Genomic DNA, 14,908 nt, shown 5'->3' with positions numbered 1-14,908 from the left:
CTCTTCAGTTTTCCAGTTCTTGATTATCTTTGGTTAAAGATAATTGTGGATAATACAGGTTACTCACACCATAGTCCCTCCATTCCAGTTTCTTGTTTATCCAGACCATATTCCAAATTCCTGGAAGCAACTTCATCTCCTTGTCTTATTGGTCTCCTATTACCTAACAAAAGATGAACTACATGCTGCTTCAGATGTTACAGAGGGTTACCATCTTTATCCTCTTCTCAGTTGCCTGTCTCTGTCCAGTAAGCCTCCTGTTCCCCAGTCAGATCTCCCTTCCTTACACCCAGTTTTACCCACTGTCTTTCCCCTCAAACTTGAGCACAAGTGCCCCTGGTTTTCACTACACCGACGTGGCAAGAGAAGCTATTAGTTTCAACTTTTATGCCTTAAAGCTTGCAGTTAGAAAGCAAGGAAGCTGTTTTTTTGTGTGTGTGAAGCCAGTCCACCAAACTAGCACTTGATTCCCACCTTCATTTTTACCCTGTACTTTCAGCCTTTCCCTCTCTGTAGATCCTAGCACAGCAGCAGTACATATGCTCATCTTTCCTACATGAACACTAAAAAGGAAGAAACAACACTCTTGCCTTGACCCTATGTTTCTTCCAGTATCATCTCCTTCTGGTTCTCCTTCAGCCTAATGCAGGCTGACCATACCACCTGCATCACTATCGACCATCACAAGTGCAAGGACTATGCTTCCTGTCCTCTGGAGCTCCTTAAATGTGTGGTGGCCTCATTGTGGCTCTGCTTCTTAAGCACTATCTTACTGATTCTTAGAAGATTCTAGCATCATTGGTGGTTCCCTTCTGAAAACCCTTTTCATGGCTTCTCCTCTTGGTCAGCGATGCACAACTGAGTTGTTGACTCGTCTTCTGTCTGGGTGATCATGAAAGCCAGCTCTGTTCTCATGAAACATATTTACTCATTGGTTTCCACCATACCCAAAGCTTCATCATCCATCTACACTCCAAAGAACCGCACATCCAACTCAGGCCACTTGCATTTAGCTACATTCTAGATACTTTATCTTGTTTAGATGATCTGCTGGCACCTCAAATCTAGTGTATCTGAAATTGAATTCATCTCCTTTCTAAGAAATTTGAGTTATTGTTACTACAAAGGTGATTACAGTTATATGAGTCAGGTATTGAGTATATTTCCTTTCGTAAAGTGTCTTCTGTTCCCTTGGTCTTTTCTAACCCCTCCTTCCTATATCTACCCACAGTTTCTTCTGTGTCCAGTGAGCTACACGGCTGCATTTTTCCATCATTTCCTTCCTTCCTTCCTTCCTTCCTTCCTTCCTTCCTTCCTTCCTTCCTTCCTTCCTTCCTTCCTTCCTTCTTTCCTTCCTTCCTTCCTTCCTTCCTTCCTTCCTTCCTTCCTTCCTTCCTTCCTTCCTTCCTTCCTTCCTTCCTTCCTTCCTTCCTTCCTTCCTTCCCCCCCCTTTCTTTCTTTCTTTCCTTTTGTGAAAATACCGTACAGAGGGATTACAATTACATGAGCAAGGTAATGAGTATATTTCTTATCAAGCATTGTTACCTCCTCCTTTGTTTCCCCTTCCCATCTCCCACCCACTCCCCCCCCTTTTTTTTTTTTACCATTTTCTCTTGAGTTCTATACTCTCCCCCCACCCTCCTGAAGATATACACTTGAATACACCATATATAAAGAAAATAAGACAGAATAATCAAAAAATAAAAAAAATTAAAGAGAATCTCTTGTTTCCATATTTTGGAGTTCGTTTCTCTATAATTTTATATAAATAGGAAGAAGCACGTAGATACTACATCTTTCTCTTCTAAGAGTATCTTCTTTTGGTTTCACTCTGTGAGTATCTAGAGTCCTGTATAATTTATCATATTCCAGTGTCTCTTAGATCTAATTTCCACATCTCAGAGAGAACATGTGCTGTTCATCTCTGTAAGCTTTGCTTATCTCACTTAACATGATTTGTTATAGTTCTGTCCATTTCCCTGCAAATGGCATTATTCTTTCTAATGGCTGTGAAAATTCCATTGTGTATAGGTACCACATTTTTTTGGATCCACTCATTTATTGTGGGGCATCTGGACTGTTTCCATATCTTGGCTATTGTGAATAGTGCAGCAGTGAACATGGATGTGCAGGTGTCTTTATCATATCCCGGCTCATGATGTTCAGGAATAGATGCCCAGGTCATCTCCCCTAATTACCTCAGCTTCTGTCTCCAGTCTTTCTTATTTACTAGTTTTGATTTAGTAGCAAATGGTACTGTTCTACATTTGGCAATTTTTAAACTAGAAATCTGGATGTTATGCTTAATCCGTCTACCTCATTGTAGAAGGAAAATCATGAGGAAAAGCAGCTTTGACAGTGACAGAGCTAGTAGGGTTCGAGTAGAGGAAGGCTGATCCCACTCCACTGGGTACTATGTACCCATGTTTCATTTCTACAGCTCCAGTCCATTCATTTCTCTTCATTCTGCTGTGCATGTGTCTAGTTCAGGCTTTATCATGTCTCCTGGATTACTGCTACAACTTCTTATCTACCTTCAGTCCTGTGTCTTCCAACTTCATCTCCATTCTGTGGTCTTAGAAAGTCAAATTGGAGCATGTATTTCTAGGTGTAAATCCATCTGTGGCTGTTGCTATCGTGTTGGGGTTATTGTCATGCTTTGTATTTTTTTTAGTTCATCTCCAACCCTTCTCTCTAGTTCTGTCTATCTAATACTCCTCTCTTCTCTTCTATGTATGCTTTTTCAGACTTCTAAACCACCAGCCATCTGCTTAGCTAATTCTAAGCATTTCTCAGGTCTTGGATCTAGATGCCTTTTCCTTTAGGAAATGTCTCTTGACCTCTGTGCATGATGCCCTCCCTGCCTCTGGCCTATAATCATTATATGGAAGCACACTTTCTGGGTACACCATGGATTGATTGGCTCAGGGCAGTGCACGTGGCTCTCTCATTGGGAGGAAGTGTGTCTGAACTTTACAGACAGGTGACAGCAGAGCTGCTTTTCCTCTTCCATATGTGGCTAGAAGAAAGAACAGGAAAAAACAGCTCTGAAGATGAAGCTGAGCCTGCAGGCCAGCTGCCTCAGAGCTGAATGCTAGCAAGATTGCTTTCCAGATATTTTTGCCACCTGAGGCTCTGTGTCTCTGACTTCAGCCCAAGTGGCTATAGATGCAGATGTATTTCAAATGTTTGCTGTAAGTTAGGGTTGCTAAAGAACAATGAGATGCCAGAAAAGTAGAGAGTGAGGAAAAGCAAAGGTAATACATAATGTGCAGGTTAGTGACTAAGTTTGTGAACATCCCAAGCCACCAAAACATGAGGAACATCAAGTTTTGTGCTTTTTTTTTCCTGCCCATTCTGAAATGTCTTAGTAAGTCCATAGAATGTCCCAGATACTGTACTCACTTCATCCTTATTCAAAGGTGACATTTTGGCATTTTTTACTTAGTGAAGAGATACAATTAAACTTTTTATTTTTTTTTAACAAGAACTATACTTGTCAACTGTATTTGAGTGATCCAAGTGTTAGACTATGTCAGCTGAAGATGTACGTTTGTGTGGTGTATTTTGGTAACTGTATTAGGTAGTTCCTGGTATATCATCACATCCTTTTATCCCGGATTCTAGTTCAGATCCTTATATCCAGGATTCTAGTTCAAGAGTTTTCTACAGAAACTTTAGTATAATAATGCCTTATGCTTGCACTAATTAATTGACTTTGTGCAAGAAACTCTTTGAGGTAGGTAGGACACGTTTATTTTTTACAGGAAAAGAAGTTACAGCAAAAGTCAACCAGTTAATAAATGAAAGCGCTCTGCCCTGATGAGGCCTCATCATGCCTAATCCTCTGTTCTTTCCCTCATGCCTTTAGGTTTGTGTTCATGATTGTATTTGTGTGTAAGCCTGCTTCATATATACAGGCAAAGGTAATCAGATTTCGGCTAAGATCTAGAATCAGACCTGACATCTGATATCTGTTTTATTGTAGATGAAGCCAGATTGAAAGACTTGGCCTAGACTCATAGCAGAAATCTCTCCTTACCAATCTGGAAGGGCCCCAGTTCCTCTTGTAGGAGGTAGTCTTTGAAGGAGAAGGTCAGGGTGGTTCTTCCTGAAGAGTTTATTCAGTTAGGGGAAAAACTGTAGGCTCCTTAAGGGAAGGGAACCTTTATGTCTAAAATGTTCTGTCCCACAGTAGGACTGAGCATGCAGTTGTGTTCAGTAAATACTTGTTGACCAAAGTGTCATCTTTATTATAATGTAGCAGTGGTAAAGGATACTGTCAGATTATTTTTTTTAAAAAGGCCTAATATGTGAACGAGTGATAATTAATAACAGTTGCATGTTATTTCCTTTACCCATCAGTGGACACACTGGCTAGTAATCAGGCCATCCTTTCCATAAGAAAAGCTATGGCTCAAGTGGTAGAGTGACATACTTGAATGGAAAAAAACAAAAGGTTAGCGTTCAAGCTCCACTATCAGCATGTGCATGTGTGTACACACACACAAATATGTATGCACATACATACACACATTTGTGTATTAAAGTGCTCAGAAAACCCATTTAGAAAGTCAGTAACTATATTCCTTTCTTAAACTTTTGTTCAAGTATCAGTATTAAGAATGAACTTTTTATTCAGTTTTATTTAAAAAATGTTAGTAAAATGTTAACACTGCATTTACATTGCCAGTTTTCACTGCAAACAAAATATCAGCAAATGTGTGTCATGATTAGGTCTTTGGAGCCAGTGTATGAACTCAGCTGTAATTTGTCATTTTGTGGGGAAATGTATATTATTTCTAGTTTTAGGATGGCCTTTCACACAAAACCAGGGTGCTAAGTTTTCTGGAATCTTCCTAGACTAATGTCTAAAAGTACACAGGATGACCTGGATCCTCTTTAAACCAAACCAGGAATCAGGGGGTAGGGGTGTCTTACATTTGCCTACATTTGTGAACTCTGATGTGTTTGTCCCACAGGTAAAGCATTTGATATCACCTATGTGCGCCTCAAGTTCCACACCAGCCGCCCAGAGAGCTTTGCCATTTATAAGCGCACTCGGGAAGATGGGCCCTGGGTCCCATACCAGTACTACAGCGGCTCCTGTGAGAACACCTACTCCAAGGCCAACCGAGGCTTCATCAGAACGGGAGAGGACGAGCAGCAGCCTCTGTGTACAGATGAATTCAGTGACATTTCTCCCCTCACTGGGGGCAATGTGGCCTTTTCAACCTTGGAAGGAAGGCCCAGCGCCTACAACTTTGACAATAGCCCTGTGCTGCAGGTAAGCACTTCCAGGGTGGAGGGGAGTCAGTTCATGTTGCCTACCAGGTGGGAGAGGATGATGGTGGTGAGGGTGGACTCCCACTCCCCAGGGGAGGGGCCTGAGGAGAATCTGCTTCCACAGACAGGCAGCTTGATTTTATGCTGTGCTCCTGGTACTATTAATAACTCAAGGGAAGGTCCTTTCCTTACTAAAGCCTGGTTGATGTAGAAACTTGTAGCCACATTCTGGGATGTCAACTTTTACAAACTTGAAAAAAACTGAACAGTTTCAACTTCAGTCTTTGTGTTTGAGGTAAAAACTTGTACTTCTGATATTTTGAAGAGGATACTTGATCTATCTGTCCAGTTTTCCTGTGTCCTTTATTACCGCCTCTTGATTTGACAAAGAAAAGTACATTCCTTAAAATTAGCAAGAGGAAACAATTGAAGAATTTAAAATGCCACCTGCCTTCATGATTATATATGAGGACACTTTGGATTTGTCTGGCACTTTTGACTGTCACTGAGAGAACTGTCTTACTTCCAGAGAGGCCAGGAGTTAGTGACAGAGTATCAGTTTTTGGTTTTGCTGAAAGTGTTAAATAGAACCCTTTTCCTGTCTAAATGTAGAAAGAGTAAAAGATTGCTTTTTGTTCAATTCTGTGGGCATATATATTCCTTATATATCCTGATATGGAATCTCTGGGAACTTTGTGTATAATTATGGAGATACTGGCGAGCTATGTGCCATTCTCAGTCCTTCAACACAGAATTGGAGGTGCAACTGTCATGTGGCTAAGTGAGCATCTAACCCAAGTGACACCTGTACAAGGAAGACCTGACATGGTTTTGCAAGTGCTGTGCTCATTTATGATAAGCCGTGTATGACTTCTAAATAGAAAGTTCTGGGGGTTTGTTGAGTGTGTGCTGGTCCTGGGGCTTGAACTCAAAGTCTGGGCGCTGTTTCTGAGCTTCTTTTGCTCAAGGCTAGTGCTCTACCATATGATGCACAGCTCTACTTCTGGCTTTTTTTTTTTGTCAGTCGTGGGTCCTGAACTCTGGGCCTGGGCACTGTCCCTCAGATCTACCACTTGAGCCACAGCACCACTTCCAGCTCTTTCTGCCTATGTGGTACTGAGGAATCGAACCCAGGGCCTCATGCGTGCAAGGCAAGCACTCTACCACTGAGCCACTTTCCTAGCCCCTCTGGCTCTTTTTAGTGTTTTAACCCCCTGTGGGGGGAAAGGAGGGTTAATTAGACTTAAGAGTCTCATGGGCTTTCCTACCCAACTTGGCTTTGAACTGTGATCCTCAACTCTCAGCCTCCTGAGTAGCTAGGATTATAAGTGTGAGCCACTAGCACCTGTCTTTTCTGGACTTCTTTCATCTTTTTTCCCCCCCTGGAGTGTATTATTATATTCAAGGGCTCATTTTCTAATTTGGTTGTGTGGTTTTGAGCAATGCCAAAAAATGAGAGTGTTTCCCTGTGGGTCCATTTCCCTGCCTTGTGTTTCTTTCTGTAGTTTGCTGGGAGAAACTTCTTGGTTCTATTGTATTTGGGTATTAGTTAGCATGTATTATTTAAAACAACAGCATTTTTTTAACAATTATTTGTGCTATAATGTATCAAGCACTGTGCTAAGCTATATTAACTCTCTTAACTGTCATCTTAATTCTATAAGTTACTTTTATTATTCCATTTTACAGAAGCAGAATCATCTCAGGAGCGATATTACTCGTCCTAAATCACAGTTTGAAATGGCAGGACTGAGATTCAAACCCTATAAAGTCTGGCTTTAGAGTCTGCTCTTTTAAAAATGTACATTATAAAAATAATTGGCTTAGCATCAACCTTGGAGAAGCTTTCATTCTCTTTTCTAAAGGGGAGGCGTGGTGAAGATGCAGCCTGTAGAAGATATAATAAGCACTAGAGATATGTTTAGCTACGTATGTTATAGAACAATACCAGATTCCTACCGTTGTGGCCATGAGTGGGAGTTGTTACTGAGTTCCAAGTTTGGATATGGTGAAATCATCATCTCTTCTCCTTTCTAATTATACTTGAAACTTCATGAAGATTAACTTTTATGAGCTCTCCATGTTGTTCTATTTGCCAGGTGTTTGGCATAGTTTAAGGCAATGGTTCTTAGAAGTGTGTCTCTTGCTCTCATGGGGAACCTTCTGAAGCATAGATGTCTACATTTCTGTACTTGTTCTTTACAATGGTGATGGTGATTGTGACATACAGTGTCTAGCGACTCCCTCTCCCTCTCCCATTCCTTCTCCCTCTCCCTTTCCCTCTCCCTTTCCTTCTCCCTGTCTCTCTCCTCTCCCTGCCTCTCTCCCTCTTCCCCTCCCCTCCCCTCCCCCTCCCCTCCCCCTTCCCCTTCCCTTCCATGGTCTTCTTTCCTTAGGTGGCTAGGCTTGGCTTTTCCATGTGGTGGAGGAAGTATCCAAGAGGGCAAGTCCCAATGCCCAGTGCTTCCCAAGCCTCTGCTCGTGTCTCATTGCTGGTGTTCCCTCCAACAGAACCAGCTCCACACACTCCAGCTCAGACCTAGCATGGAAAGGGACTGTACAGGGTGTGGTGCTGGCAGACATGATTCATTAGGATCATTATTTAACCATGTGTGCATCTGATAAAATTAGCTCAACGAAAGGGCCTTTATTATAAGGTCTTAGATCTCATAAAGCCCGGTGGGGAGGTGGGGGGCGGGGGAACTGTGCAACCTTTATTCCTTTTTTCTTTTTCTTTTTTTGGTTTGCTGGTCCTGGGGCTTAAACTCTGGGCCTGGGCGCTGTCCCCGAGTCTCTCTGTGCTCAAGCGCTCTACCATTTGAGCCACAGGGCCACTTCTAGCTTTTTCTGTGTAGTTTATTGGAGATAAGAGTTTCACAGACTTTCCTGCCGTTGGCTAGCTTCAAACCTCAGATCTCAGCCTTTTGAGTAGCTAGGATTACTGGCGTGAACCGCTGGTGCCCGGCTGCCACCTGTATTCTTGTCTTCTACTGTTAAAGTACACTTGCCAACTTGATCAGATATAGTTTCTTCAAACGTATTCACTCAACAAATATTTGCACCACTGCTGCATGCTAAGCACTAGGAATATGCAGTAAACAAAACCAGTTATTTGTTTCCTACCCTCCTAAAGCTTACTGTCAAGTGATAAAAACAGAATGTAGTGAAATAGACAATATAAATACGTCAGGAGAAGGAAATAGAGATTTGGGAGAGTGTAGCAGTTTTAAGATAAGAGTGCCCAGAGTGCTGTGCGAAAGAGCAAGTCAAATTCAGGCTACATTTGAATGGTACAAGTCAGTATAGTGATGTTGTTTTGTACATTAGTGGATCCATCAGTAGGAGCTGGGTCCAGAGAAAGGGATCTATGGTACCAAATTTGCAGTGGGAGGCAATGACCAGAATATTTGGTAGTTCTCTGACTATATCTGGATTGTGGATTTGGGATGGAGAGAAGGGACATGAACATTTAATGCCTAATGTATGCTTGGTTTCAAAAGGGTGCTCATTTTAAGACTCTTCATAGTCTTGTAAAGAAATTAACTGTATTGGTTTTTGAAACAGAGTGATACAGTTACAATGTCTGTGATTATCCAAGAAGGTAAGAGACTCAAGAGAAAAATAAGTAAGGAATTAAAGGAATCACTATTTCCATAGACCTGATACAAGGAAAGAGCATAAGTTAAATATGATATGTGAACTATTTAAAAATTGTCGTTATACTTCTATGTCTCATCTTTAGCCCTTTCTCATTTGTGTTTCCGTTTTTATCTTTTTTTCCTGGCAGGAATGGGTAACTGCCACTGACATCAGAGTAACTCTAAATCGTCTAAACACTTTTGGAGATGAAGTTTTTAATGATCCCAAAGTCCTCAAGTCCTATTATTATGCAATCTCTGATTTTGCTGTGGGTGGCAGGTAAGTAGGCTGTTAGATCTTCCTTGAAAGCTTTGGTGTAGAAGTGAACATGACAGCTTGTTTATGATTGTATTAATACTGTTGCTAGACTTCTTTATAGACAGCAGGCATGTCTGAAAAGATGGCAGAAGCCTGGAACTTTCTAATAAAGTCTTACCAGTTTTAGAGACCTATGCAATTAGGTTTTCTAAAACTGTATCAGGTCAACACCTGTAATGAATTCTCAGCGACCATTTAATCATAAAGCTTCACCATAGGTGCCGTGAAGCTTCTGAAGAAGGCCAGACTGACCTGAGAAGGCCTTCTAGAATATTAAAAATAGGGTGATATCTGAATATGTGAAAAATTTAAAGACAAGTTGACAAACCAGACATGATGGTATACACCAATAAAACTGGCATTTGGAATCCTGTTTGGGGTCATTTGGGGCTATATAGCAAGTTCAAGGCCAATCTGGGCTTTTAAGTAAGATCTTGTCCTAAAAAAATAAAAAATAATATAAAATAAAATAAATATAAAAATACAGGTTGAGCATCCGTAAGCCAGAATTCCAAAATCCAAAATGCTCTAAAATTAAAAAAAAAAAAAGTTCTGGCCTAATACCCTCATCAAATGAAATCAAATGCAAGCACACTAAAAATATCATATGAAATTACCCTCAGGCTGTATGTCTAAGGCTGTATGAGACTTTGGTCTCATTCCAGATATCCCATTATGTACGTGTAAATATTCAAAATATTTTTGTAAAGTATCTAGAGCATTTCCAATTCCAAGCACTTGGTTTAAGGGATACACAGTACAATTTAGTTATGAGTTTTAAACAAAATGATCAGTCTACGGTAAAAACGATGCCATGAATCCACAGAAATGGAGGGACAAAGGGTGAACAAATGCAGCAGTGCGGCTCACTGGACACTATATTGAAAACGAACTGTACATCTTGTGGGCGGAGACAGGAGGGACAAAGTAGGAGAAAGGGAAGGAGTGACATTGTCCAAAAAGAAATGTACTCATTACCTGAATTATGAAACAATAACCCCTCTGTACATCACCTTTATAATAATTTTTTTAAAAGAAAATATACCATATATCAAGAAAGATGTAGAACTGTCAGGCTACAGAAGTGAATGGGATTTGAGTTGGCTCTTGAACAGATTGGATCAGGAAAAGGAGGGAAAGATATGTATTAGATGCTAAGAATCTTGACTGTCTTCTCTTGTGAAAAATCATTTTTGTGTTCCTGGTGTAGAGTTGATCCTCAGTGAGTTGCTATGAATAGTAATCAATGGGAAGTTGGGCACACTTTTGGACAAAGGCTGTGATATCAACACTGGGTTAGGGAGACTAGTATACAAGAAGGATGAAAGTAGATACAATTGAGAGCATTTATATTTCTGTTAGGACACTATATAATCTAGGTATTAGGCAAGAAATACTTGACAAACTAGTAGCAATAGAATGGGAAGGAACATTGTATTGCAAAGGAACAATTATTGGGACTATAATTTTAAAGCTTAATGATAAGGAGAACAGTGTTATTATTAAATTAAGAAAGTTGGTATTGCTGGGCGTTGGTGGCTCACACCTGTAATCCTAGCTACTGAGGAGGCTGAGATCTGAGGATCACGGTTCAAAGCCAGCCCGGGCAGAAAAGTCCATGAGACTTCTATCTCAAATTAACCACCAAAAAGCCAAAAGTGGAGCCGTGGCTCAGGTAATAGAGTGCTAGCCTTGAGTGCAAAAGCTCAGGGACAGCACTTAAGCCCTGAGTTCAAGTCTCTGGATCAATACAAGAACATTGGCATATAGCCAGATACCAATGACTCATACCTGTAATCCTACTTACTCAGCAGGCTGAGATAGGAAGATCATGATTTGAAGCCAGCCCAAGCAAGAAAGTCCATGAGACTCTTATCATGAATAAGCAAAAAGCCAAAAGTAGAGCAAGCAGTGGTGGAGTGCCAGCCTTGAGCAAAAAAGCTAAGGGATAGTGCCAAGGCTCTGAGTTCAAGTCCTAAGACTGGTACCAAAAAAAAAAAAAAAATAAGCTAATTTGGGGGAATGATAGAATAATAATGTTGAGTTGTAGACATGTAAAATCTAAGCTTGTGTAGCAGTTATGGACAGGAGTTTGAGAGAAGGGTAATAAATTCTGGGGATCTAAATTCAGGCTTCATCTTGGAACACTGAAAATGATTCCACATTTTTTTTGTTTGGTGTGTGTTCGTGTGTGCATGTGTGCATGTGCGCCTGTGTGTGTACATGTACCCTGGGACTCTGGACCTGAGCACTGTCACTGAGAATTTTGCTTAGGGCTAGTGCTCTACTGTTTGTAACATAGCTCCACTTTGGGCTTTTTGGTGGTTAATCAGAGATAATCTCACAGACTTTCTTGCCCAGGCTGGCTTCAAACCATGATCTTCAGATCTCAGCCTCCTGCATAGCTAAGATTATAGGTATGAGATACCAGTGCCCAGCTTTGTTTACATTTATTAGTTAGTTGCAGCTATGGAATAGATTGTTATCTTTAAGGAAGCAAGTCAGAGAAATGTCCCTGTTCCGTGGTACATTATCATTCATGGTGTTTCCTGAGTTTATTAGTGTACCTGATTCTAGGGGATCCTTCAGGGATTCTACTCTAGTCAATCTGAGGGAATAGTCCAACTACTGGGCATCTTTATGAAAGATGAGATATCCAATTTATTGTCTTACTACCTTCAAATAGAAATACATTAGAATCACTGAAGCACATTATCTTTGAGATTCATTCACTTTTGTGCCTTTGCAGTCCTGAGCACATAAATAAAGCACCCCTGGTTAGGTTTTAGAGCTAGGTATCTCATCACAGGTGAGGTTTGTGTATACGGGTAGGAGACAGGAGGGCTTCATACCCAGGCAGGTGACATTCAGAACCTCATACCCTTTTAATTACTCTGTTTGCTGCCTCCTGATGCACTCGATGTCAGGAGTAGGTCCTGCAGGTATCCTCAGAAACTTGCCAGGACCTTTCCTCCCATGTCTAAGTATCCTCTCCCTGTTACAGAAAGCTACCTTCTGTGAACTTGATCGTGTATAGTCTCTTAGTTTATACTTGGGAGTGGTCAAGGTCAAAGGCAGTCCTAGGTTGTCTTTTTTTTCTTCTTTTCAAAATACATTGTTATGGTAAAGATGATATACAGAGGGGTTATAGTTACATAAGTCAGATGAGTACATTCCTTTTTGAACAGTGTCACATCTTCTTTCGGTTTATCCCAGTTTTTCTGTCCTCCACAAATTATATAGTTCATTTTCAACATAGTATCCAGTGAATATCACTGCTGCATTTGTTCACCCTTTGTCCCTTCATTTTTGTGCTTCCTCCTTACCCTCTCCAAACAGATAAACTTACAAACTAGACAAAAGGTACAGAAAACAAAAATGGCAACAAAGGAAGAAGAAAGAAGCCCTCTTGTTTCAATTTGGAGTTCATTTTGATTAATACCATTTTATGCGATTGTATGTGTATAGCTATTGAGCCTTTGTGAATCCTCTCTTAAGACAGAAACAAGCAAGCTTTTAAAATATTAGGGAATACTCTGCAAATCATAATGCCAAAAACTTCAAGAATCTGGAAGAATGGAAATATTCCTACAGAATATTGACATACCCAAACTAAACCAAGAAAATTTAAACCAATTAAAAAGACCTGTAACAAGTAATGAAATTGAAATGACAATGATACCTCCCATCCAAGAAAAACCCAGGACTCAATGGATTTGCAGCCAAATTCTATAAGGCATTCAAAGGAGAACTCACTCTAATATTACTCAAACTCTTCAATGAAATTGAAAGAGAAATATCACTACCAAACTCATTCTAGGAAGCCAACATAACCCTCATCTCAATACTAGTTAGGAACCCATCAAAGAGAGGGAACCATAGACCTAGGTTGTCTTAGTGCTCCGTGTCTCTTCTCTCCCCAGGTGTAAATGTAATGGACACGCCAGCGAGTGTGTGAAGAATGAGTATGACAAGCTGGTGTGTAATTGCAAGCACAACACATATGGAGTAGACTGTGAAAAGTGCCTGCCTTTCTTCAATGATCGGCCATGGAGGAGGGCGACTGCAGAAAGTGCCAGCGAGTGCCTACGTGAGTGTCGCTGGCATGGTCTGCCCAGTTACCTTGAGGGTTCAAGAGGTGAAAGAAGGGATGGGAGGCTTCCTTTTATTCCTCCTTGAAAGCAAAACTCTGCAACAGAGAGTCATTGAGTGACTAGGACAGTAAACTGCATATATGTCCTCAGAGGAAAGTCATAGATTGAAGGCAGTTGGCCAAGAAAATATGTTCCCTTCACAAATACTACCTTGGAAGCAGTATCTTCAGGGTTTGGATATTTGCTTAGATTAAAACCCTATAACAGCGTAGCCCTCTGTAATACAACCTGTCTAGTCTTTGTGACCATTTAAAACACTGCCATTACTCAGTATCCACAGGAGATTGGTTCCAGAACCCTCCTCAGATACCGAAATACATGACTGCTTAAGCCTTTATGTATGATGACATATATAACCAACAAATAACCTCCCGTATATTTTAAAACCTCTCTAAGGTTACTAATGCAACATGAAAGTTGTAGTGTATTGTTAAAGGCAAGTATTTTCAGTTGGCAGTTGGTTGAGTCTGTGGGTGTGGAATCTGCAAGGACAGGGTTCTTCCTGTCGATGCATAACTTACTCAAGCAGCCTACTTGATCAGCATGGGTCAGATACAATGAGTCCAGTCCAAGTCTGCTGTTTAGCAGATCGTGTCTTGAAATTATTTTTTCCTATCTCACTCAAGAGTGCAGTGTGGGAAATCCTGCCTCCCTTTGGTAGAGGAAGAATAGGTCCGGACTTCTTAGGAAAGGACACAATAAAGAAGTTAAAATGTATTGTTGATCCCTTCATTATGTCATGGTTTGTTCTGAAGAGACAGAAAGCAAACTTAGGAGAAAGGAATTAGGGATTCATGATTTGCTGAGGACCTAATGAACTTGAAAAGCAACTGTGGTCTTCTTATGTTCTTATAAATTTCCCACATCATACTATGTTGGGAATAAGAAAGAAGACACTCTGAACTTGTAGCAATAATTGGCAAAAACATTAAGAAGGGACCTGCTCAGGACTACTTTTGTTGAGCTGCTGGAGCAGACGTTCTTTTCCATTGTTTTTTTTTTTTTCCCTCAATAAATCCAAGTTGCAGGTAAATATACAGCCTCCCCCAGCATTTCTAAGCACTTGCTTAGCTTTTTTATTCCACTGCTGCATTTAAATATCTGGTATTGGAAGATACAAAGATTAGCGCAAAAAAAAAAAAAAAGAATTAGTCTTAAAATGAAGCACCTAAATAAATAGACACATGGCATTGAAAAGTATTCTTAATCATGTCCTATGTTTAGTTTGTACAGGAAATAATAAGAAAAACAAATGAAACATTGCCAGCATTAGCAAATGAACTGGCTGGCTGCTGGAGCTTAGAGGATTTGAGGAGGAACTAAGTCAATTGGACTTGGTTCTTGGTGCCTCTCCGCGATCCTTCAGAGTGAAGCTGTGGGATGGTGTGACTTCTACAGTACTGTCAGGACTCTGAGACTAAAAAAGAAGGACATTATAGCTACCTCCTCTTGTTTGCTGTCAGTGAGGAAGGCCTGACATGTGCTCTAGCTCTGGTGTGGAACAGTGTGGA

At 40.6% G+C, this 14,908-nt stretch overlaps 1 protein-coding gene across 1 annotated transcript in view; it reads left to right on the top strand.

Annotated features, from left to right (window-relative positions):
• The window catches only part of Lamc1 (laminin subunit gamma 1), a 117,214-nt gene that overhangs the window by 66,758 nt on the left and 35,548 nt on the right, over positions 1–14,908 (top strand). Inside the window, exons 2-4 of the mRNA XM_042674320.1 lie at positions 4,983–5,287; positions 9,074–9,204; positions 13,167–13,333. Coding sequence (XP_042530254.1) covers positions 4,983–5,287; positions 9,074–9,204; positions 13,167–13,333 — 603 coding nt within the window. The remainder of the gene's footprint in view (positions 1–4,982; positions 5,288–9,073; positions 9,205–13,166; positions 13,334–14,908) is intronic.

Source organism: Dipodomys spectabilis, unplaced genomic scaffold, assembly GCF_019054845.1.
Source record: "Dipodomys spectabilis isolate Male_0828 unplaced genomic scaffold, ASM1905484v1 ptg000019l, whole genome shotgun sequence".
In the NCBI taxonomy this organism is placed as follows: domain Eukaryota; kingdom Metazoa; phylum Chordata; class Mammalia; order Rodentia; family Heteromyidae; genus Dipodomys; species Dipodomys spectabilis.
The sequence above is the reverse complement of the archived record's forward strand: the minus strand, read 5'-3'. Positions and strand labels throughout refer to the sequence as shown.